Genomic DNA, 23,780 nt, shown 5'->3' on the forward strand with positions numbered 1-23,780 from the left:
GTGCGGATGAAGGAACCGGAGTTGGATTGGAAGAGGTTATTTATGTGGAGGCTCGGAGACATCTTCGGAAACTTCCAATGCACCAGGCAGAGTTTATACTCAACGCTAATTGCTCGCAACCAAACTTGTCGGAGATATTTCTGGCCAGCAAGGTAGATCAAAGTCTCCGAGATAGGTCCTGAAACGCACGCTAAGATCGATTTTCAAAGGTCTAGGCAGTTTTGCAAAGGCTCTAGCTGTAGGTATCCGCAAACCCCAATGGCACTCAAGAGTGCTTACCCGATGACCATTCGTGAGATAGTACACAGACTCTCGTATCTACAACAAGCGATCATCAATAAAAATGCACTATAGCATTGCATCTAATAGGAAGTCCCTTCAATACAACGGTGGAGCATCGAAGCATTGGAGCATCGACCAAGTCCTGCCTGGGGAGTCAGGAACAACCAGCTCCCTTCACCGCCCGCCGAGCTCCAAACTGCCAAAAAGGCATCATCAGCTCCGTTGACCATCCTCCAATCCCCACATCCAACACGACTCCCCTTCCCAATCCTCTATCCCTTGTCCGAATCGTCATCTCCACCAGCCTGTGATTAGGTCGGCAAATCCTCATTCACCCCCCGCCTCCCGCTCTCCGCCATGGACCCCTCCAAGATCCCCGATTTCCTGGCCGAGCAGCAAGCCCAAGGCACGCCCGAGACGCAGACCTATTTCCTGACCTTTGAAGACTTCTGGGAGCGGAAACTATGGCATCAGCTTACCGATTCGCTGGTTGAGTTCTTTCGTATGAAGGAGAGTGCTCCGCAGCGCTTGGCTATCTTCAAGGCCTTTGTGTTGAGCTTCGCCGATCGGATCAATCAGCTTAAGTTTGTGGCGCTGGGATTGATGGCATCAACGGAATGTCCTGGTGAGTTGATGTGATCCGAATACTACTAGATTCTGAATTTCTGTTCCAAATGTTGAATTTATTGCTAACGGTTTCCCTCCGCTTGATAGATGACAACGAACGGCTCGCTTTCCTCACAGCCCTCTCCAATAAGGTCAATAAGCCCGAATCACAAGATGCATACGTCTATGCGCTCGCAGACGTCGCCAACGTCAAGTTGCGAGTACCAGATCTGGAGGGAGCACAGAAGGATCTCGCCGCCTGCCAGAAGGTGCTTGACTCATTCGACTCGGTCGAGACCGTCGTACATGCGTCATTCTACAAAGTGAACGCCGATTATTATCACGTACGTACTACCGTACTCAATACCAAAGCCAGCACGAACCAATGAAGCTGCGCAGAAATGGAGGATGCAAAGATACAAACTAACAATATCCCAGACTAAGCAAGAGTTCGCCTCCTTCTACAAAAACGCTCTCCTTTACCTGGCCTGCATCGACCTCGAAGAACTCCCCGAGACCGAGCGCGTCTCCCGCGCCTACAATCTCAGCGTCGCCGCGCTCGTCTCAGACTCAATCTACAACTTCGGCGAGCTCCTCCTGCACCCGATCCTGGATTCCCTGACCGAGACACCACACAACTGGCTGCGCGACCTGCTCTTCGCCTTCAACCGGGGCGATCTGACCGCATACGACGTGCTTGCCGGCAACATTAGCAAGAACAAGCTGCTCGAGGCGCACCGCATGTTCATGTACCAGAAGATTTCGCTTTCCGCGCTGACGGAGATGGTCTTCCGGCGCCCGCCGCATGGTCGCTCCCTCTCGTTCGCTGATATCGCCTCCGAGACGAAGGTGCAGCCTGACGAGATTGAGCATCTGGTTATGAAGGCGCTGTCGCTTGGTTTGTTGAAGGGGTCGATTGACCAGGTCGCACAGGTGGCGCATATCCACTGGGTGCAGCCTAAGGTGTTGGATATGAAGCAGATTGATGGCATGCGGAACCGTTTGAAGGATTGGGATGCCGGTGTCAATCAGCTTGGTCATTGGATCGAGGGTGTCGGTAAGGATGTCTGGGCTGCATAGACGGTGTACACGTATTCTTTCTAGCCGCTTTTATCTATAATGAATGAATAGGGTGGTTCCTGCTTGCATTAAGCCAATGGTCATTGTATTTGCGTTTATTTGTAGACTGTCTGTAATGCTGAGAGTGATGCCGTAGATATAGAAGATGATTAGAACATGGAGGATCCCAACAGGACACATCCAATTAGCCAGGCCGGCCACCACACACACCAGACCACTACTTGCGTCCACATGCCCCACACGTCCCAACCGAACGCAGCTTGGGTCAACACGGTTTCAATGGGCACCCCGGTATACCAGCAAACGCCAATAAGGACGGTAGGTGGAGAGACAAGGTTCAGCAGAGCCAGCCCCAAGATGGAGATAGGGTATCGCACTGGCGCGGGGCCCTGAATGCGAGTAATGAAGGTGAGAGGTGCGCAGAGGAGACCGATCATGAACGAGAGGGAGAAGTTCAGAGTGGCAAGGGTAGAGAGGGAAAGACCAAGCAGGAGCAGCGCAAACGATTTGATCAAGAGATATTGTTGGGGAACAATAGGCCGTGAGATACCCAGGCCATTGGAAAGTAGTGCGGCCAGAATCAAGGGGAGAACGATGTCTACAACGACGAAGATATAGGTGGTAGCGGTGAAGTACTGTGGCGGTAGTTAGTGTATGCTTTCTTTTCTGTGGATGTTGTGTCAATAGCTGACCTGGTGGAAGATTGTGTTAAATATCCAAAGTGGAACGAGGCCGAGCAAATGCAAACCGCTAACCAGTGAAAGTGGCAAGGCCAACACACGCTCTGCAACGGTACTTCCGTTGATCTTGGTCTCAGTAATAACCTTTTCGGTAGCTGGATCGGATGCCTTCACGCTCTTGGACTTGGGGGCATCGGAACCAGTGGGAACACTCGGCTTAGAGTCCGAGTAGTATCCGGTTCGCATCCACAATGCAATCGCCATGATAGTAAAGTTTCCCGCAATAAGCATGGCACTGGGCAGGTAGGTTCCAATGCTGACGAATCGGTTGGACTGCATGAGCAGATAGAAGAAGAAACTCTGATGGAGGTGCTCGAGCAAGTTATTCAAGCTGCGGCAGAGACTCTCAATGGTCCGACCCAAAGCCATCTCATCTTCCCAGCCCTCGCCCTTGGGTTGGAGGGTTATAGCGTCGATATGATACGGCATGAAACTGCTATGTGCTCCAGTGGCATAGCCAAGACCTTGCTTGGTCATACCACGCAGAATCGTCTTCAGACGATCCTTGTAGGTATCATCGTGCTTCCACATCTCTTGCAGATTGGCGCCGATGCCCATCTGTCCACCTGCTATGGCCACGGCCGTGTTGAAGAGATCGAGGTTAGGCAGTTGACCATTAACGCCATCATAGACAATGTGGAGAGAGTGGAAGTGGTTCTCGAACGGATACTCGATAACCATCGCGCCTTGCAACGCACCACTCTTCAATGGTAGCGGTTGGACAGATGCTGGATGGAGATCATGGTATGCGTCGATCCATGCTTGGGTTCCGGTTTTGCTGTCTGGTGGGAAAACGAAGATAATGTCCTTGGACCAGAGCGACCAGCCTAGTAGAAACGGATTAATGCTTATTCGAGGATAGGTAGTCTCAAGTCAATGCAGGGTCTCACGTTTAAAGTATCTGGCCAGTGTCAAGGCAAGAGTCACACCGTTTAGGTTCAACTCGTCACCCGCAGTCTTCCATGCTGCGACCAAGACAATTGCCTCTGTCGCATCACCCCGCGGTGCATGGATGATACCATAGACGTTCTCTCCCTGGTACCCAATTCCCGCAGAGGTGTATTCGTATTTCTGTGTAGCAACTTTCAATCCGGCAGCTTGCAAAATCGAGGAGATTTTATTGGAGATCCTATTCCTTTATAATCAGCACTCTGTCCAACTCGAGTTGTTCCCATAATTGCTTGACGTACGCTGGGGTCGATTCCACCTCCGGGTTCTGGGGCCCATTGTCACGGCCCTCTTGGATCAATGCTTGAAGTTCCTTCTTGTATCCTCGGAAGATGTTCTGTTCGCTGCCGGTGAAATAGGCATGCACCTGGCCCGGTAACAACGCATTCTCGGAGATGTAGGTGTGTCGCGAGTACTCGTTCAAGGGAAGGAGAAGTAGCCAGACGACGCCGACGACGATGCAAAGGAAGGACAGAATGTTCGGAAGGCGGACAAAGAGAAGCTGTGGGTTATTCCGCAAGTTGCGGATCGCAGCTGGTAGTAGTATAGCTGTTAGTGACTTGGTTCTGACCTGTAGGTGTAAGGTTGTTGAGGGGGAAGGGCTTTGCTGCTGGGTTTCGCAACTTTCTCGAAGCTCACATTTTAGCGCCATTGAACGAGAACCATTGGGGAATTACTTCCCAATCCACCACGACGAGCAGGTCAAATGAATGTTCCGTCGAGTGGACGGTGAGAGGCCAGCTTGTTGCGGAGCGCGGAGCTCGGTGGTGTTTACGGGAAATGTACGACGGACGGAAGAGACCAAATGCGCAGAATTATAGATGCAGTCGCTATGCTATGATCCCATCCAAATTCCCCCCACCCAAGACAATAAAAAGTAACCATGGCAAGATATACACGTAAGATTAAGTAGATATTGGCATAATGCAGGACGTTTATGCGCCAAGACGCTGGGAATTTCCCAAAAAGCTCATGGGCACCTGGTTTCCGCTGGTGCCGCTGGCGCTGTTTGAGGGCAAGACACCATATCGGCCGTAGGTCTTCTGGTCAACAGACACATAATGTGGCAGTCTTCCCAGGAGGTTGAGCTTGCCCTCAATCCAACGAAGAACCTTCTCAGGGGGCACAAAGACTTTGAGATAACCGAGTCCGACTGGTTCAATTAGCAACAAAATTCGAATGGATGTAAGCAGAAACGGCCATGGAGAACTTACACAGATAACCGACAAGAATGGCACAGAGATGGCCAAGGAAGCTGACGTTCGAGACCAGGATGGACAGGACAACGCAGGCTAAGAGAGGCGATGTCCACGTAGGAATTTTGTATGGGCCAAGACTAGAATTCCGTTAGCTATAGGCTGGATGATCTTCGACTTTTCCACTCACCTGAAGTAGGGGTTGGACTTGAACGTCCGGATCGCCTCGGAGCCCAAAAGAAGAAAGACCCAGACACTTTGAAACCGGTTAGACAAGTTCGTAAAGAGATACCCAGTAGATAATACTCACCTCGACCCAAGGACAGAGGTATTTCCATGCAAAATCACCTTCTCAATCAAAATGTACAGCCCAGCTGGCAAGGTAGAGAGCGCTGTTAAAAATGTCAGGTCAGTATAGTGTAATGAGAATCAGGAAGGCATCCATTAAATCCAATGCTCGCCAGGCCAAGGTGCTACTCACGTCCAATAAACAAAGCAATCGCGGTGAGTGTGCCATGCTCCGCCTCGAACCGTTCCAACAGAGGTGTCAATGCTAGAGCATTCAAAAAGGCATGGAAGAAACCGGTATGAATGATGGGGTAGGTGTTGAGACGGTACACTGCAAGGCTTGTTAGCACAATCTACCTCGAGATGTGTTCAGTGCCGAGGCATTCGGCAGAATGAGCATACTAGTTCCAAGATTGATTTCATTTGGAATCAAGGCACCCCACTCTACCACGCTCCAGATGGTCTGTAGCTCTAGCAACCAGAATGCAAGTATCACCAGAAGGACAAGTCGCGTGAACAGCGGTAACCGCACGAGGTACGATCGAACCCGGCCCGGGTTGAAGGGCAGCGGGGGTAACGCGGTCGGAGTAGCCATGTCGAGTAGCAGAGAAGATTGACGGGAATTTTACGGACTGGTGCAGCGCGCGGGCACCCGAGTGACAAGAATCGAGTACAAAGATGGCACCCTCGCGGGACAACGGTTCGGTCGGACTATGGACTCGGGGATTTGAAGAGCAGGTGAGACGGGCTTGTATCGCAGGTAGACGCGACAGATCTCTATTTGCAGGGTAACTATTAGATAGCAAAGTATCGTCAGTGAGTGCACAAATATTACCATGAAGTGTTCAGACTTTGTGATGACTTGTCGCCGCCAGGGATATCTCACAGGACACGCGATCGGCTTGTCGGGCTTCAAGGACGCGACTGGCGGTGCGGAATCAAGTACAGACCACAAATTACCGAGGTAAAAGACACAAAGCAATAGTCTCAAGGCAAGTAACAAAGTTCCCACGACAGAAAAGTAGGCGGGAGAAGGTGATTGTGAATCCTCCGGCGTCGCCGTAAACTCGGGGGGCTTTTCGGAAAACCGTGGCCGCCGCAACGATCCCCGCTATTCCTAATTGGGAACCGGTCCACTCTATGATCAGCTAATACGAGAGAGCCTGCTTCTCATGACGAAATTTAGAACAAGGACGCTCATATTTGAAGTAGATGATAATTAGAAAATGATTTTTAATGGTATATTATTGACCAACTATCACATTGGTAATATCAATGACCGGTAAGGCGCTAGGCAATTCTGATCACCTGGTTCACAGTGAAGCTTCTCCAAGGTATAGTAAAGACATGCTTCAATATCGGCAAGGTATTGTTGTGATGCTAAAGATCCCTTTTCATTCCAGATACATCTATGATAAATCAATTGGTGCAGACTTCCAGACTACCGGTGGTGTGGCCAATGTCCTCAATTTCCACTATCACGGTGGCTAGATATACCCTCAACCTACGCAGTACTCGTTACACTTGGTCCTGGTGTAGTTGATCCAACCTCTTCCCCAATTTCTGGGGCTCCTCCCGTCAAATTACCGGCACTGGTGGATTGGTGTTGACCAGCTATATTCGTCGATTTTCTCCAAGAGCGACTCCTTCGAGATGCTCTAGAAATCGGGCCCCCGCGACGAGATGCAGACTGCGAAAATTGTTAGTCAATTCGATGTCAAGTCGTTTCTCGAGAGCCTAACGCTGGGGAGACTCTTCATACCGATCGTCTTTTGGCTCCATTCTCTAACTTCCAACGCTCAAACATTGACTTCAAGCTCTCTTTAGTGCGATCCACCCCAAATGTAGCGTTGTATTCTAGAATGATATGATCCCAAGGAACTTTGGAATCTTTTCTTTCCGTGACGAACTTGTATCCGTTTCTTATTTCCTCCTCTGTTTTCAGTTTTCGTGGGTGCCGCTTTCGTCTCGGGGTATTCTGCTTATTGGTGCTGCTCGCCGTTGCATCACTCCCATAGATTGCAGCGGCGCTCTCCAGCAATTCCTCTATTGACCAGCCCATTCCCTGTGTGCTACTGGCAGTTCCGGGCTCATCGAGGAGAATTATCTCTGTCTCTCGGGTTTCCTCTATCTGCTGCGTAGTTGGTGGGAATTCTGGTAAACCATCCGTCCTGCGCTCTTCGGGCCTGTCATGATGGACGTCCTGCATTTCCATGTCCTCATCCGCACTCTGATCTGTGCTCGAAGAGTCATCACTAGAGATGGCATAGTCGATATCACCTCTCGTATCATGAATTATGGAGTTCACGGGAGAGGTTTGCCGGGGTATCGAAGGAGAATTCCTAGTTCTGGACACGGGAGATGGTCTTGACAAAGTTGTTAAGTAGCGATGTATCATACTGCGACGCTCGTTCAGTCTCGTAACAAGGTCTTTCTTCTGTTTAATGACTGGTGGTAAAGGTCAATGTCCGTTCACTTCAAGTCTTGTATTCATTACTTACCAGCCATCAATGCGTTTTCATAGTCCCTCAGCTCTCTGATCACGGCTTGAATGGCCTCATTCTCTTTCTTCATATCTTCTGGATGAGGCCAAGGTTCAAGGAGCTTGCGGACATGAATGATGTACCCCCTTTCATGCTCAGATAAACGAATGAGTTGCCCTCGAAAGCTGTAGTGATAGGAGCCATCATCTTGAAGGATCATATCCTTGTCCTCTGTCTCTCGAATAACATTCACCCAGTTCAAGGACGGGATGGGACTGTTCTCCCCGCTTTCACCTGCCACTAGACTTGGGCCACGGTTGCGAAATTCCTTCCGTAGATTCTCTTCGAAGGTATTACCAACGAGCGCCCAGGGGTCTCGGTTCCTGTGCCGAACAAGACTCATGTTTCCGTCAATAATAGCTTGATATTTATCAAGCAGAATGACTGTTCGTTCCAAGATAGGATCATTCAATATATCGCGGATCTCGTGGTCCCTGTTGTAAGTCACAAAGTCTAGGTCAGATGGGCGCATGGTGTTTCCCAGATCTGGAGATAAGTCGCGGCGAAATTCCACATCAGTGTCGGGTAAAGACATTGCCCCCAAGCGGTGTTTTTAAATAGCTGAACGCGATGAGGGAGTTGGGATAAACTTGGGAAGGGTATCTCGGATTGCGAAAGTGTGAGTTCGAGGTCTGTGTAGGACCATTGCTAGCCCAAGGGAGGGTGCATATTTATCTCAGTTTCTCCCCCAGACGAAACATAGAATCAATGGCAGAAAATCGAACTTTTGGAAGAGCGGTCCCCCTCTAGTCAGCAGGCGTCTATCCCCCCTGTCAAAATGTGGAGGAAAAGGCAACCACTCAGTATGGGAACTAATACAAAAACATTCGAGATTCTTTGTCCCTCTCCGTCACTTTCCAGGCTAATGCATGATCTAACCGGTTCTCTCGGGGGGAAAGGCGCCATCAATTCTCGACCTAGGATTAGCCGCCGTCGATCACGTTGAAGCTTGATTTCCAGGGGTTTCTATGGACAGGGAACGTAGGAAAACGAAGTCCGAGTCCTTCTTTGGCCCCCAAAATACATTATTCGTCCACGTCCAACGGATTTGTTTGCTATGTCCTCTTCCAAGACAAAGCCATTCACAATTATAAAGGTCCTTCGACTTCTTGAGTCCTTCGACTTCTTGATTAGGAAACAGCCCTCCTGATTACCCCAGTAGCTTTCTGTTTCAAATTTTGATGTAAGACGTAAAATACGAAATGTGCACTGGCTTGGGTCAAGAACAAAAAGTCCCATGTGTGGGGGATTGGTACTTTTGCATGCATGAAAACTTGTCTCTCGAGAGACATTCCAATCAGCTTTGCACAGCCTCATCCTATTTTGGATTATACATATTATGCCACCGGAAATAGCCGCTCATAGTTTCAGATGTATGTGGCTTGATGGATACATGTGGACAGCATCCAGGAACCCTTGTGGTGAGGTTGACGATATTCAGGAACCTGTGGCACAATCAAACATGCCAAGAAACTCCAGTCGTGGAAAGTTCTGTGTTCTGTAGGTTCAAATCTCTTAAGACGTGGTCACATTAGTGATATAATCTCAAAGTTTCTCATTGTTTACACTTGAGGCGAAAGGATACATTAGAGGGATACGCTTCTGCAATTAGACTCTTGGTAGAACCTTCTAGAGTACCCACTGGCATTCAGGTACCCTTTTGACTGCGGCTGTAGGGGCAGAAAATAGGTATCAGGCTAGAATGATGATGTGGCTAGATTTGCTTCAACATCCTCTCCTTCGAAATGTCTTTCTGGATAGTGGAGGCATGATATCTCGGACCTTCGTTCTAGTAGTCGTTGATAGTGTGAGCTTGAATTTTTGCCAGGCTCTCGGACGTGTGATGTGGATGGCCTTGGCCAATGTAATTATTGGGTTAGTCCAACTTGTATGGGTAAATCGTTTCAGGCCGTCGATATCGCTAAGTCCTAGACAGGGGAGGGTCACATGAGGGGATATTTGGCATTATTAGAGTGATTATTTTGCAGTAACACCTCTTGAGGCTTAATCCATGTATTCGTTTCTGCATTATCATTCTGCTGATCATCCACCCTCTGGGAGTATCCATTATCATATCCGGCCAGCGTTCGAGGAATATCACGGTTTAACTAACTTGGAACGCCTTTATCGGGTTTGAGTGTTCAATATCATACTACAGTATGGGTTTCACGTCCCCAATCGCACCTCTTCTTTTCTTCCCTAGAGTACGAACCCGTGCATCTCCCTCGATCCTCTTTCCTCTCGCCCTCCTTTTCCAAAGGTGCTGCCTCGGAAGACAGTGAGCTAGAAGCAAAGGGCCTGTGTTCTTGCATCCTGAAGTATTCAGCTAAACGAAGCGCCGCTTCCATAGCCCCAGGGTTACCAGACAACTTGCTGCAGTCTTCCATAACAAGGTGGTCAACAGTCCGCACTTAGCGTGGTAGCTAAGGGCACATCCGCAGAACATGGCCATGCAGAAGTCCAAGCAATGTGGAAGAGGGGTCCGTCCCCCTGCGGCTGCTTGGTCTCGATTTGTCCCAGAGCTCACGCAAGCTTTCTTCAGATGTCCTTGGTATTGGCCTTGTATCCGCTTCGGATTTCATTGTGATCCGTCACGAAACTGGGTGTACAAAACTCATACAGGTAACTTCTCTCAACTTGAATGTCTTCCTTGGTAGACTAGATTAGTCTATCCCCAAGGTCAGCCCTCGAGAGCCATACTCCATTTCTTCATGAACCAGGGCTTGGCTTCCCAGCTCTTCGAATCCCAAGGCTGGCAAGGTCCGTTCTCCAGATATCGCCGGCAGACAAGAGCATGTCGAGTATAGATATCCAATTTGAGATCCCACAGATCAAAGATGTCAGGCATGGCGAAGGTCATCATAATGGCACGCTCGCGAAGCAACGGCAGGGGTATCAAATCAAGACTGGCGTGATGTGGTATGAGTATTTGGGCCATTGTCGGTTGCAGGTGTACGGGGACTGAAGTGTTGAGGGTGGAAGCGATTACATCTCGGGGGCTATCTTGTGTTGTGATGGGCCTATAGAATGGCGACATGTAGGAGGCACTACACGCTGCAAGCTTTGCGAGATCAAAGCCCAGACACAGAGCATTGTTGAGGACCGCCAACCAGATAGTGTCTCGTGTTGTTTGAAGGGTGTTTGAAAGTGGATCAGCAGAACGAATTACCGCTGTCCCTGAGCGGGTCTCTGCATCTCCTACCGAAGCAGGTTCTGTTGGACTGTCTGGAGACGGTACATTCTCGAAACTTTGGTTTTCAGACAACGTATCCCACAGTGACCTGGCTAAGGGTCGAGGCGCAATACTCCGAACGCTTTCACTGCAAAGAGCAACGGACTTTCGGGACCGCCCGTGTCTCTCGCCTTTCGGTTGCGATTAGTGACCAGTACCGTGAAGCACCTCATGAATTCAAAAAATGAGACATACGATATGCTCGCTGGGCATTTTTATTCTGCTCTCTTCGGGCGGCAGTAACAACCCTCCTTCTGACTCGATTGGCTGTGCTGTGAGCATCCCGCTGGGGTTTGCCGTCTGGGGCGGAGGCAGATGATTCGCTACAGGGTTCTGGATCTGCCATTGGCTCAGACTGCAGATCAGAGGCTAATGTCACCTTCGTCGAGATCAAAGTCATGATTCATGTCGCTATGAAACTATGGCAGAGCACAAGGGTTGTCGTGGCAAGGTGGAAGGTGCTTAACTCCGTTTGGCCCGAGGTTGACGGTGAGTGGGGAGGGCCTCAGCGGATGGCTTACTCGTGGCTTACGCTTGAGAGCCAATCAGATGGGGCCAACTATATTCAGCCAGTCAAGGTATTGACCTTGCCAATTCCATGCCTGCTGCTCTATAAATTGGCCGAACTCTCTTGGAAATGATAGTGGAATTGCAGTTCAATATTACTATTCCACTTTTGCACATACAATATTTATCCAACCCCGCAAAAATGAGCACCGAGGCCAAGAAAATCATCGCTGTTGTTGGAGCCACTGGCACCCAGGGCTCCTCCGTCGCCCGTACATTCCTGAAGCTTCCCAACTGGAGCGTTCGATGCCTGACGCGAGATCCAACATCCGACAAAGCCACTGAACTATCTGGATTGGGTGCCGAAATCATGAAAGCGGACCTGGAAGACAAAGAATCTCTCCGCCAAGCATTCAACGGTGTGCATGCAATCTTTGTCAACACAGACTTCTGGCACCCGTATCGAAAAGCGCTAGCCGCAGGTGCTGATAGCCTTGCCAGTGCCAAGGAAGGCTACGATGTGGAGGTCTCTCATGGAAGAAATGCCGCCGATGTGGCTGCAACTATCCCAACCCTAGAACGATTTGTATACTCGGCGCTGGGTCCCATGAAAGCCGCGTCTGGTGGAAAGTACTCGCTGTCATATCACTGGGAAACCAAGGCATACATCGCCGACTATATTCAAGCCCAGCCCGAGCTTGCCAGGAAGGCTTCTTTCATTTACATCGGAGCCTACATCACCAACCCATTTCTCTATCCCAGATTCCAGCCTGAGAGCGGGGAGTTTGTGTCAGTGATCCCAGCAAAGAAAGAGACCATGATGCCAATAATCAACACGGCCGAGTCAACAGGGCCTTTTGTTCGAGCTTTGGTGGAGGATGAGGAGTCTGGAACCAAATTGCTGGCGTACGACGACTATCTCAGCCTTCAAGAGATTACGGATGCCTGGTCTAGATCTCTGGGAAAGCAAGCCAAGTTAATCTCAATGACTATGGAAGAAATTAACGAGAAGATGGGGGTTCCTCTGGAAATTCTTCATGGCCCTGCTTTTATAAGCGAATATAGCTATTGCGCGGGTCTTGAGAACGTCATTGAGCCTGGTCAGCTCAAGAGCCGTGTGCAACATCAGTCGTTTGAGGCCTGGCTCAAGGAGCAAGATATCTCAGACTTGCTTGGTTTGAAGAAAGAGAATCGTTGGGATGGCCGGGTTCAGTAAAGGTCCTCGGGCTTGAGAGATACCTGTGCGAGATCATCTGGAGACTTAAATCTAACCGCCTTTTTTTTATTTTTGACTTACCACCTTCTGTCCAGATTGTAGAGAGGCTAAACTGATGATATTTTTCAAATGGTCACTTTGACACTCTAGCAGATTATCAAAATTCTGACCCAATTCATTATTCGTGTTTTCACAAAATATCTCCTGGCATTATGATATTCATTCTCAAGTCATCCATGAACAGCCAATCATTTCATGACGAAGTAAACTATATGAGCTTAACCTTTCATTCTATAGGCTTCTCGGTGCAAAATTTCCAATCATAATCTCGTATTTGCCCTGACACGCTTGTTGGGCGATAGTGGGGCGTGGGCGACGTGGTCAAAGGTATAGGTAGCACTGGCTTCGAGGCGAATTGGGACTGGTTTGCTGAACAAAGGGAGCGGAACAACCAAGAATCAAGTCGTCAAGGAGAAGTTACAACACCAGCACTTTTGAAGGGTAGGATTTTGGCAATTTTCTCGGTCCTTGTTGATGATATTTTTAACTTTGCAAGCGGATTTCCCTGTGCACGAGTAGTCAGTGGGTCACGGCCACACAGGCACCAGCTTGGCCCGTTAATTTTTACACTATTGACTTCCCGTGCCTCTCGGAACTTGGCCGTTCATGAGCCTCCTTATACTCCCTCCTTACAAAGCAACAAGACATGAGTACTTCCATAACGAACGCGACTTTCGGCTATCGCCCGGCTAGTCCTGGGGCATCCCCGCATAGCCCCCAGGTTGATGTTCGGTCAACAAACCGAATCATGTAATATCAACATAATCAGACGTCTCCTTAATCAATCTAAGTGGCGTAAAAGAGACTCAAAAGGATCCACCACTCGGCGTTTCGGGTTCGGAAGTGGAAGTATATCTCCACCGGAAAGGCTATCATCGGGCTGGGTGGGTCGGTCCAGCGTTAGGGCAAGCCTTTTTCTCAACCTGATGCAGTCATTGTCCGATTTTCGAGCCCTTTCTGAATTTTTTTTACCAAACGCCCCGACTGTGTGCCCCAGATCAAGTTTAAGCTTCTCTTTTTCCCCCTCGTAACCCCTCAGAAACTCACAATCCCCGTTCCTGCACACTTTATTCGCCTGATTGTCCGATCGACGAAGGCCAGTGACGCCTTGGAAAGGTCTTTTCTGGGTTAAGAGTGGATTAACATATACGTGAGGGGTCTCGTTGGCCGAGGATACTCCCGAATTTGCCCGTATTTAAGCGCCAGCTTTTTCCTCTGTGGGATTCCCTGGTTTCTGAGTAAATCTGGGCCTGGTCTGTTGTGTTCTTTTCATCTACTCGTCTCAACGCAGCTCTTGCCATTATGAATCACGACGAGATATCAGCGAACGCCAATGCGGGCTCTAACACGGGGGAGCGCAAGGTGCAGCCAATTCCGCCGCTGGACGAGAGGGATATCAAGCTGGGGTACATGAGCGAGGCCGACCGCCATGTCTACGAAAGTGGTATTCAGAAGTTCAGTCGTCTTGGGTGGAAGCGACTTACAGTCGTGCTCATTGTCGAGGCTATCGCATTGGGTAGTTTATCGATTCCTTCCACGTTCGCTACACTTGGCATGGTTGCCGGTGTTATTTGTACTGTTGGACTCGGTCTAGTCGCCATTTATACCAGTCATATCATTGGACAGGTCAAGTTGGCCTTTCCTGAAATTACCAGTTATGCGGACACAGGTCGACTCATGGGCGCACGTCTGGGTTGCCCACGTTTTGGTTATGAAGTGATGAGTGGAATGCTTGCTCTTCAATTACTATTCCTCACTGGGTCTCACTGTCTCACTGGAACCATTGCGTTCTTGAATATCACAAAAAGTGATGTCTGCTCTGTGGTGTTTGGAGTAGTCTCTGCGATTATTCTGCTATTGCTCGCAGTGCCTCCTAGCTTTACCGAGATGGCTATTCTTGGTTATGTCGACTTTGCCTCGATTATCATCGCGATTGGTATTACTGTCATCGCTACGGGTGTTGATGCACACCACTCTCCCGGTGGTCTTTCCGGTGTCAACTGGTCTGCTTGGCCCAAGGAGGATATCTCCTTCTCCGAGGCCTTTGTAGCATTGACGAATATCGTCTTCGCGTATAGCTTTGCCCTTTGCCAATTCTCGTTTATGGACGAAATGCACACTCCTCGCGACTACGTCAAGTCTATTTGGGCACTCGGTATTACGGAGATCGTGATCTATACCCTCGCCGGTGCCTTGATCTACGCATTTGTCGGACAGGACGTGGGCAGCCCTGCTCTTCTCTCGGCCGGTAGCTTGATGAAGCGGGTGGCATTCGGCATTGCTTTACCCGTCATCTTTATCAGTGGGTCTATCAACACCGTGGTGTTCGGCCGTCTTGTCCACGGTCGTATCTTCGCCGATTCTCATATCCGCTTTATCAATACAAAGATGGGATGGTTGACGTGGCTTGCTGTTATTACTGCTGGCACGATTATTGCATTCATCATTGCCGAGGTCATTCCTTTCTTCAATGACCTGCTTTCCATTTCCTCGTCGCTGTTCATCTCTGGGTTCACTTTCTATTTCCCTCCCATGATGTGGGCATTGCTCCTGAAGAAGGGGAAGTGGAGTGAGCCTAAGAACATCATGCTTGGTCTTGTCAACTTGGGCGTCTTCCTTATTGGTATGATCACGCTTGTGGCTGGAACATACTCCAGTGTCGATGATATTGTAAGTTCTAATTATCTCTATACGTCAATCATGTCTGGTACTAACTCTGCCTAAAAAGATCAACAAGTACAAAGCCGGTACTGTGCATGGTGTATTCACATGTGGATCTCCAGAGTAAAGTGATTTGACCAGGCAGATTGGGTCTTCATTCAAACTATCTATAAGCTCACATTGTTCGGAGCACATGATCACAACATCATTCAGATTTGATATTGTTGTTTAGCATGGGTTATGGGAGCGTTTTAACGTGAAGATGACCAACATAAAGAGCGTTCTTGAATAGATTATAGATATACATTGTTTCTATCTTAGGTTCTTATTTACTCTGTTGTATTGAGCTGTCTACTTGAGTGTAGCATTTAGCGTCTTTAGCCTGGTATTCCGTTGCTGGTCAATGACACCAGATCTACATGGTACTTGGAATTTGTTTCCTGGAAATAGGCAGTCCTAGAAGCACATTTCTATGAGGCACAAAGACCTTATCCGCGAAGTCATGAAGTGATAAATCTCAATGTCCTTCATAACTGGAACATATCATTTTAAGGCTCAAAAGAAATATCATTTCATTCCTCATAACTTAGCCATCTCAGAATCACCAGTCCCATCTCTACGGAACCTATCAGCCCATAATCCAGCCAAAAGGTAACCATCCAAGAACAAGGACCCAATGTTCTCAACAGCTCCTATTCATCAAACCAGCGCAGATTCCTTACAAGTACTGGTTGAACCACGCAACGGCCTGAACGAAAGCCTGCTCCTTAGCCCACTTCTGAATCTTCACGTTCAAGTCGCCACGGACGGCGAAGCCGTGGGCAACACCGCTGAACAGGTTGATTTGCCATGGGTGGCCGGCCTTGATTAGGGTGTCCTCGGACTCGTGGCGGAGCTGGGTGGTGAAGATGGAGTCGGTTTCTGTGGGGGGTAGACGTGTTAGTTATTTGTCGCTCTGGAAGTAAAAGTGGGAGGGTGAGATTGGGAAAGGGACATACCGGCGGCAGCAATGGAGAAGGGGCCCTGGATAGCGCCGAGCTCCTCGTGGGTGATGAAGGAGGGGTGGGCAGCGAAACCAACGTCGACCTTGTCGGTCTTCAAGAAGCGGGTGACGTACTATAGAATAGCGCGCGTTAGCATGTCCTTCCCTAAACATAGAGGGTTGCTATCAATCGCATCGTAGAAACATACCTTTGCGCCGAAGCAGTAACCCACAGCGCCAACCTTCTTCACGCCCAAAGTCTCACGGACATACTTGATGGAAGCCTCCACGACAGGGTCGACGTTGGCGGTCTGGTGGTTGGGCAACCAAGCGCCCAGGTTGGCCTTGCCGGACTCCATGTCGGCGACGCTGATCTGGTCACCCTGGAACAGGTCCGGGATGACCGTCAGGTAGCCGCTCTTGGCGAACTCATCGGCGAGGAGCTGGGAGTTGGGGAAGATGCCAAAGATGTCGGTCAAGAAGACGATGGCCTTTTCGGGGGTCTTGTTGTCCTTGGGGTAGGTGATATAGGTGTTAACTAGTAGGAGGAGAGGGGAGATAGATGTTAGCTTGGGGTATTTTCTAAGGTTGTCGGGCCATTATTTTTCAAGTAGCTAGCTATATGTCAGAGATACTCACCACCGTCAATGTTCTTCACCTCGCCGACAGGAGTACCCTCGTGCTTGAAGCCAGTGGCACAACAGGCGGCAGGGGGGTTAGAAGCCATGAGGAAGGTAAATTGGGTGGAATATGAGGGTGTCTGGGGGGGATCTCAAGAAGAGCAAGAAGCAAACGAATATCGAAGATATCAAGCAAGGAAGGCGGACGTCTCGGGGGATTAAAGCAGACATTAAATCTCAACCGCAACCCCTCCAACAAGCACGACACGGCCCCGTTATGCAGGTTGTATCTACCATTGATCCAATCACAGTCTCGACAGGGGACCGATGGACAAGCTCTTGTGGAATTGATGAATTTTGCCCCCGTCATAGCGGTCGCCGAACTCCACTTTTCCATTGCAGGTGCCCCTCCCTCAGGAGGATTAGTAATGGCTGTGTAGCCCGGCGTGATACTGTCAATTGCGCATACTACAGGGATAAATTGGGTGATTGTGGTGTTATTCAATGCATGAGCATGGATAGAATTGCAATATCTACTCATATATGGGCGATCTAGAGTTCATCTCTCAATGGTCTCGTATTTCCCAGGGACAGTCCTCGAATGGCTGCAGAAAACTGTTGACTCGGTACTCGGCACGCGGTCCGGCGATAAGCCACGTTATCTCCGAAGTCCGCTAAAGGCTTAATTTAGAATTTGCCTGTGGCCTGTCAACTTACGAAGGAAACAATTAAGAAATAAGAATAGCCGGGACCGGCAGCCAGACAATTCGAAGCCATGCCAATTATGAACACTGAAGAGTATGCCCCTGTCCGTCGTCCGACTGTTTAGAGTGTGAAGAGTTTAAAATGTCGTCATGGTAATATCTGCATCGTACATTCAATACATATCTCTCGAGCTCTCTGGACCGGATATCGGCGGTAGCTGACCAGGTATCTATGAAGCCGCCCGTCATTGGCCCATATCTTACTGTCTCATTAAAAGTCCATAAGCATTCATTCCAATCATTAGTGTCGGAGGTATTCCGACCATCCTCCCTGCCTGTCAGAGGGATTGTCACCCCAGGGAGAGACGATCCGATCTGATCCGATCACGTCACATTATTACGTCTGCACCTTCATCCCACTTGACATTCGTAAGAATAAAAATCACATCCACATTCAGTCCACGTCCACATCGTATCCATATCAAAATCAAAATCCATGACCGAGGTGTAAAGGGGTATCAAAGGAAATAAATAAATCATAATAACAGCCACTGCGCCGTACATGAGAGTTTTCACGGGAAGCGGTAGCCCAGCTGAGGACGGTGCTCGCGTTTCACAGCCCAGGCCTTCAAGGCGATGAAGAGGATCTCCAGCGCCATGACGAACGCGGTGAATCCCATGCCCACCGTGAAGGTGAACATCGCATCCACATCATAGTACTCCATGGCCTCGATGACATTGCGCGTGCTCAGCATGAAGATCAGACCGCCCGACATCAGGCAGAATGCTGCGACAATCTCGGTCGGTGGGCGAGCGGGCAAGTACGAGGTGGGAGGGCGCAGGAACAGCAGGACGTATGTCATCCCACGGGCCAGCGCGAAACCCACCAGCATGTTGCCCCACTGCTTGTGCACCATAGTCGAGGTCATGCTGGTCTGGTGGTGTGAACCCATCATCATACCCAACAGCAGGATAATCAGCGCCGGCATCGGGTTGAGAGACACGCCCTGCGATCTGGGAACATGCCAATTCTCGTCGCGAGAGCTATGTGCCGGAGATCGTAGGATGGTGTTGTTGAGAGCTTCACGGATACGCGAAGATTCGAAGAGCATACCAACCTGGTGATGAAATGGTTAGCACTATGACCTAGTCTTCGTATTTTCGGGGATAATCCTTACCAAGCCACCACCAAAGAACATCACGGAAATGGAGGCATGCTCCAGATCAGTCGCAGACCAGGGACGACCAGCGTTGGAAAGGTGCTCGAGGAACACATTGGTGATACCATACAACCAAATCACAAAGGACTCGGTAAACTCGCCAGAGGGAACCTTGGCCTTCCAGCCAACAACTGACGCGGGAGGCTTTATGTTCCACGCCCATCCCAGATCTGCCCAGCATCCCACATAGCGGCCCAAGGTCAGGACACCATACCAGAAGAAGATGCCACCCTTGATGAAGTGAGCGAGACCATTGAAGATCTCCCTTTGCCGCATGATCCCGCCATAGGTCACTGCGCCAGAGGCAATAGCCATGAACCCAAATGGCAGAATAATGCGATCAATCACGTTGTACACCCCGTTGAAGATGCGCAGGACGCGGTTGGAAACCATTCCCGGAACGCGATTCGACAGGAAACGGTCCACAAAGGTGCTGTGCAACCACCCGCGCGGCGCGGCCGGCTGCGCCGGAAGGTCTTCTTCCGGCTTCTCAAAGCCATCGCATTCAGAGGGTGACTCGAAAGAGGGCGATCCGGGACTGTGGTCCGGTGAGTTCGGCTCAGTGCCCTGGCCACTGTCTCTGGACCAGCGGTACTCGTGCATCGGACCCGTCGAGAACGTGTGCTCATGCTCGTCTGTTGCGACAGGCAAGAAAGAAGCATGCTCGTAAGAGGTCTTGTCCGCGTTTGACTCGCCGCGGCCGGCATATGCAAAGATCAGAGCTAGAATAACCTGAGCGCTGATAACCCACGTCGCGATCCAGCCAATCTTGTGGTGTGCATTGTTCTCGTACAGATCAGGAGTCTGGCTGTTGTAGATGATGCCGAGCAAGAGACCGAACGCATTGAACAGCAAGAAGAGGAACTGCGACGGGAGCGCAAGTCGTGAACGTCCAATGCTAAGCATGACAGCTATGGCAACCCCATTAACTGCTGCGCGCACACCCTACGGTGATCCAGGATCGACTTACCTGCTGGAAGAACGATGCACCAGCCCAGCATCATCAGCGCAATGTGGACCATGATGGCACCCGAATGCTTCCCGTACGCAAAGTAGCTCATTGGGCCTTCGCTATTCGCAGGCGTCGTTGGCGACGACGTCGCGACAGGATCGGAGTTCATATCCATGCTCATCCCCATGTCCATATCCGAATGCTCGTCGTCTCCATGTGCAACCGCCGTCGCCAGACACGCCAGAAAGACTGCCGCATAGGCAGTGCGGATAGCTAACAGCCGCATCGGAGTTCAAGAGAAGACGATCGCAAAGCTCTCGGGGTTAGGAATTATTTGCTACGCCGAGATGGAAAACGAGGCGCAGTTGCTACGGCAAGAGAATAAAAGAGAAAAGAGAGAGGTCAGAGAGGTCAGGCCTGTCAGCGCAGCTCTATCGAATCGTGACGTAACGTCTCTACCGAACTCGGGAGAGTGTTGCAAGCTCCCGTTTTGTGTTTTCCTGATTTTCTTCTCGAGTGGGAAACGGAGCAGTCAACCGAGGATCTGGGTTCCACGCGATAAACTCCAGGGTGTATCCGGGGTTGGGCCAGCCTTGGGTGAGGGAACTGCAAGTGGTGTGGTGGTTGATGCAAGGAAGGAGGTGGTAGGGCTGAAGGGAGGAAGTATAAGGCGGAGCGGCTCGTGGGAAGTGACGAGGTATAAAAAAGAGCTGAGCTCTGGCGGGGTGACAGGGAATTAATAATGGATTGAGAGGAGCGAAGCAGCTGGAAGTAATTCGGATATGACTAGGGTAATTAAGGGATTATGGTTTCTCGAATTTGTGAATTTTGAATTTTCTTTTTGTTCGCCGGCACTGATTTCCAATGCTTCGGGAACGGAGCTAACAGCTGCGATCACCGAGGGTGCGTGGCAGTAGACACAGGGGAGCTCCGGCATTACAGTACTCAGTACAAAGAAGTCCCAAGCCTTTTTCCACTCGTTCTCTCTTCCTCATTTCCTTGGCCTTCCGGGACCCGTTCCTGATGATTCACAAACCTGGTCCAACTAGGCCGTGCCTGCCGTGGCTGGTATCAAATAATTATCCTCGACTGGAAGACCCTAGGCCACTTCATGTCCACATTGGTTAGGGATGAGAGAGTCGAGTAGGGTACACTATATAATCTGCGCTTTTATCGAGCGCTTTCCGGTGTGCTCCCCTCATTCCTTCTTTGAACTCACTGCATCCTCCCTTGACTGTGACCACAGGAAGCACCGGCATGGATCTGCAGTAGTCATATGCATTTGCATTTGCATAGCGGACTGCTCGACTGGTCCGGGAAAGTCTTGGCAAAACCAAATTTCGCTTCTTCACAATTCTCCAATAAGAAAATTGACAGAGCGAAAATAAAAAATATTATTATTATTATTATTATTCTCAGTTCGGATGAGCCGGGATCTATTCAGAGTCAGCTTCCAGCCTCCATCGGCATCGACACCAGTGCACTGGGCCTGAGTGACCTCATTTCCATGGGAATCGCCCGTCGGAAGTACAGTCAGAGCAAAGGCAGGGGACTAGTCGAATAATCGAACATCAAGGACGGCATGACTCTTAGTTGGATTCCGTATTTTCTTTCGTGCTGTAATCTGTTCAATACACATAGTACATAAGTTATAGACTTTGCTGGGATTTTTGCTAGGCACCTTGCTTGGGCTTGTGCATAAGCGCCCACTTAGCCTATGACGTAGTCGATCGCTTCCCCGTTTGGCATTTGCTCTCACCGCCAGCATCCTGCAACTGTGCATGTGTACTCCGTACTGGATGTACTTCTACGCTCTACCTGAATCAAGGGAAATTATCAGACATAATTATCAAGAATTCCTTCTGAATTATTGAGCCAACGAACAATCCTTCATTGGATTACTTCATAGACTACGTCTTACTTCAAAAATGGTGATAAGGTCGAGGCTCTCCAGGCAGCCTTGCCAGCGTTGAACACACTCCCCGAAGATCAGACGATCGCTCTGGAAACGAACCCACCCAATCATTTATCTTAGATCTCCTACGGTAAGTAGTGCGGAGTAGGTTCTGTGCTGTTGAACCATCCGACTCTCGTCGCAGTCTTTGTTCTCGTCGATCGCCCAGAAACGATCCAAGATATCGACCTGTGGCCCTGTGGCTGAACTACAGTACTCTACTAGTCTAGCGTCCAGCTCCCGCCTTCGTCAGGCGTCAGCAGCCATCGGAGCCCCGGCATCGCCAGCACCCTTTGACCATCCCTGTCTCGGTCTCGCGCGCCCTTTCTTCCGAGCCGCACTTTTGAGTTGTCCGCTGCAAGTGGGGTTGGCGGTACGCCAACCCCCGATGGTCCCGGTCGGGCCATGTCCAGCTCTGAATATCGTAAATGAGATGATAGCGCATTTGGTGGCTGGACAGACCATGCACGGTGTCACGATGCACAAGCCATGAGCTACCTATACAGTGGGGGAGAATCAGAGAAATGGGGCCTTTGCTTCTTCGCACGAGCATGTGGCTCCAGGCGCCCAGGGCTTTGGTCGAGACGTGTCCACATGCATGTTCGTAAAGCCCAGACTAGTTATGCCGTGAAGTATGAAACATCGAGGACCTCATGCGGGATGATATTATCTCCGAGCGAAGCAGCTTCGCCGAGCCCCATGCTGGCTTCCGTATTACGGGATCAAAAGCCCATAATTAACGATAAATATGGCAATCAATTAGCAATAGCAGTAATCAATCAGCGCACACGTCGGCATCGGCCAATAGTAATGAGCACGATCGGTCATTACACTCCCAGCCAATATCCCAACCGTTAGCCCAGCGCAGCCCGTAGACTGTATAAATAATAAGTTCATCTTTCAGCCCTAGTCAGCTAAATAGCTCCAAGACAGCCGTGCAACTATCTCGAAACAGCTTCTTGGCCTAGGGCGCCCACTAGTTACCTAGGCAGGTCATCCGAACGCCGCTTAGTAAGATCTACTTTGGCCCATCTGACTAGTTAACTGGAAGGTTGGATTCCTGACCTACCATAGGCCGGCCATCCAATTGGATTGCACATCAAAAGACAGTTTTATCTAACGCTGACCAGATTGTCTTGGATCCTCATGTCTCTTGGAGTCCTTGTAGTGACTTACCTCTAAAAGTGAGAGCCTTTTAAGTCCAAGCTGCATCAGTGCAACGAGGTAGATTACAGAATATGTTTTCATCCCTAACCTAGTTTTCCTGATGGACGCTTCAAATATATATTTGTCGGGTGATTATAGGCTTCTCGGATCTCTAAGAGGTCTTGTCTCTCCTCACGTGCTATCTTTCCCATGGTAATCTTCCGGTAAGATTTGATCGTGATCGGAGCAAGATGCTGAGCACGGTTGCTTTTGCGGCTTCATATACGGGACTACTGGACGCCCGAGGCGTTACCTCGACGATGGGATCGTGAGAAAATCATGGGGTTATAGTTCCGTCGTCCGAAGCATAGATTGGATCCTCTTCACTATAAGCTTCGCCCTATCAGTACAAAACTCTCCTCAACCCCTCCTTAGCAGCCGTTGAGCAGAGCCGCATTTTGTCAAGTCTCTCCACGAAAACAACTTGGAACCAGGTACGTAGCTTTCGGAAGAGGCTGTCTCCCTATCTTCCGCAGAAGTATAATGAAATGATGGACTTTCGCTGGCATGTCCCTATGAATCTACACGTTACGAGCCGTGGGCTCGTAATGATAAAATGCGGCTTTCAATTTGTTTCTATGAGCACTTGAGTCATTTCCTTGCTACGTATCTACAACCCTATAGAGTAGTTGTCTGTGTGGTGTACCACTTACAACAGAGACAAAGGCTGGAGAAAGTTCTTCGGAGATTCAGTCGTGGATACGATGGGTGATCTAAATCGCACGATAGAGTTTCCCCAGCCAATCGTAGATTTATAGTTATAGCGTTGATTGTGGGAGCGCT

General features: G+C 49.7%; 9 protein-coding genes across 9 annotated transcripts; 3 read left to right on the forward strand and 6 right to left on the reverse strand.

Annotated features, from left to right (window-relative positions):
- Nucleotides 1–607: 607 nt before the first annotated feature.
- On the forward strand, nt 608–1,968 carry N7458_005614 (proteasome regulatory particle lid subunit RPN9; the record flags this gene model as incomplete). The annotated part of the gene is made up of 3 exons (XM_056908996.1): nt 608–907; nt 997–1,232; nt 1,327–1,968. Exons 1-3 carry the CDS (start codon nt 640–642, stop codon nt 1,966–1,968), a joined length of 1,146 nt encoding a protein of 381 aa, XP_056767614.1. The 5' UTR covers nt 608–639.
- A 149-nt stretch (nt 1,969–2,117) lies between these two features.
- N7458_005615 (GPI-anchored transamidase subunit GAA1) lies at nt 2,118–4,308 on the reverse strand (the record flags this gene model as incomplete). Its single annotated transcript, XM_056908997.1, has 4 exons — nt 2,118–2,603; nt 2,724–3,490; nt 3,599–3,837; nt 3,899–4,308. The coding sequence occupies 4 exons, from the start codon at nt 4,306–4,308 to the stop codon at nt 2,118–2,120; spliced, it is 1,902 nt and encodes a 633-aa protein (XP_056767615.1).
- Nucleotides 4,309–4,591: 283 nt separating this feature from the next.
- On the reverse strand, nt 4,592–5,735 carry rbd2 (rhomboid protease family protein RBD2; the record flags this gene model as incomplete). Its single annotated transcript, XM_056908998.1, has 6 exons — nt 4,592–4,809; nt 4,871–4,992; nt 5,043–5,108; nt 5,163–5,244; nt 5,334–5,471; nt 5,543–5,735. 6 exons carry the CDS (start codon nt 5,733–5,735, stop codon nt 4,592–4,594), a joined length of 819 nt encoding a protein of 272 aa, XP_056767616.1.
- Nucleotides 5,736–6,644: 909 nt separating this feature from the next.
- Nucleotides 6,645–8,218, reverse strand: N7458_005617 (uncharacterized protein; the record flags this gene model as incomplete). Its single annotated transcript, XM_056908999.1, has 3 exons — nt 6,645–6,830; nt 6,903–7,588; nt 7,642–8,218. The coding sequence occupies 3 exons, from the start codon at nt 8,216–8,218 to the stop codon at nt 6,645–6,647; spliced, it is 1,449 nt and encodes a 482-aa protein (XP_056767617.1).
- Nucleotides 8,219–10,363: 2,145 nt separating this feature from the next.
- On the reverse strand, nt 10,364–11,261 carry N7458_005618 (DUF3425 domain-containing protein; the record flags this gene model as incomplete). Its single annotated transcript, XM_056909000.1, has 2 exons — nt 10,364–11,046; nt 11,111–11,261. 2 exons carry the CDS (start codon nt 11,259–11,261, stop codon nt 10,364–10,366), a joined length of 834 nt encoding a protein of 277 aa, XP_056767618.1.
- A 363-nt stretch (nt 11,262–11,624) lies between these two features.
- On the forward strand, nt 11,625–12,638 carry N7458_005619 (NmrA/HSCARG family protein; the record flags this gene model as incomplete). Its single annotated transcript, XM_056909001.1, has 1 exon — nt 11,625–12,638. One exon carries the CDS (start codon nt 11,625–11,627, stop codon nt 12,636–12,638), a length of 1,014 nt encoding a protein of 337 aa, XP_056767619.1.
- A 1,362-nt stretch (nt 12,639–14,000) lies between these two features.
- Nucleotides 14,001–15,486, forward strand: N7458_005620 (uncharacterized protein; the record flags this gene model as incomplete). The annotated part of the gene is made up of 2 exons (XM_056909002.1): nt 14,001–15,368; nt 15,427–15,486. 2 exons carry the CDS (start codon nt 14,001–14,003, stop codon nt 15,484–15,486), a joined length of 1,428 nt encoding a protein of 475 aa, XP_056767620.1.
- A 591-nt stretch (nt 15,487–16,077) lies between these two features.
- On the reverse strand, nt 16,078–17,068 carry N7458_005621 (dienelactone hydrolase family protein; the record flags this gene model as incomplete). The annotated part of the gene is made up of 4 exons (XM_056909003.1): nt 16,078–16,280; nt 16,358–16,475; nt 16,551–16,879; nt 16,981–17,068. 4 exons carry the CDS (start codon nt 17,066–17,068, stop codon nt 16,078–16,080), a joined length of 738 nt encoding a protein of 245 aa, XP_056767621.1.
- A 1,169-nt stretch (nt 17,069–18,237) lies between these two features.
- N7458_005622 (Ytp1 family protein) lies at nt 18,238–20,123 on the reverse strand (the record flags this gene model as incomplete). Its single annotated transcript, XM_056909004.1, has 3 exons — nt 18,238–18,783; nt 18,844–19,796; nt 19,856–20,123. 3 exons carry the CDS (start codon nt 20,121–20,123, stop codon nt 18,238–18,240), a joined length of 1,767 nt encoding a protein of 588 aa, XP_056767622.1.
- Between the last annotated feature and the right edge of the window lie 3,657 nt (nt 20,124–23,780).

Source organism: Penicillium daleae (assembly GCF_028827525.1).
Source record: "Penicillium daleae strain IBT 16125 chromosome Unknown utg000005l_segment0_segment0, whole genome shotgun sequence".
Lineage (NCBI taxonomy): Eukaryota > Fungi > Ascomycota > Eurotiomycetes > Eurotiales > Aspergillaceae > Penicillium > Penicillium daleae.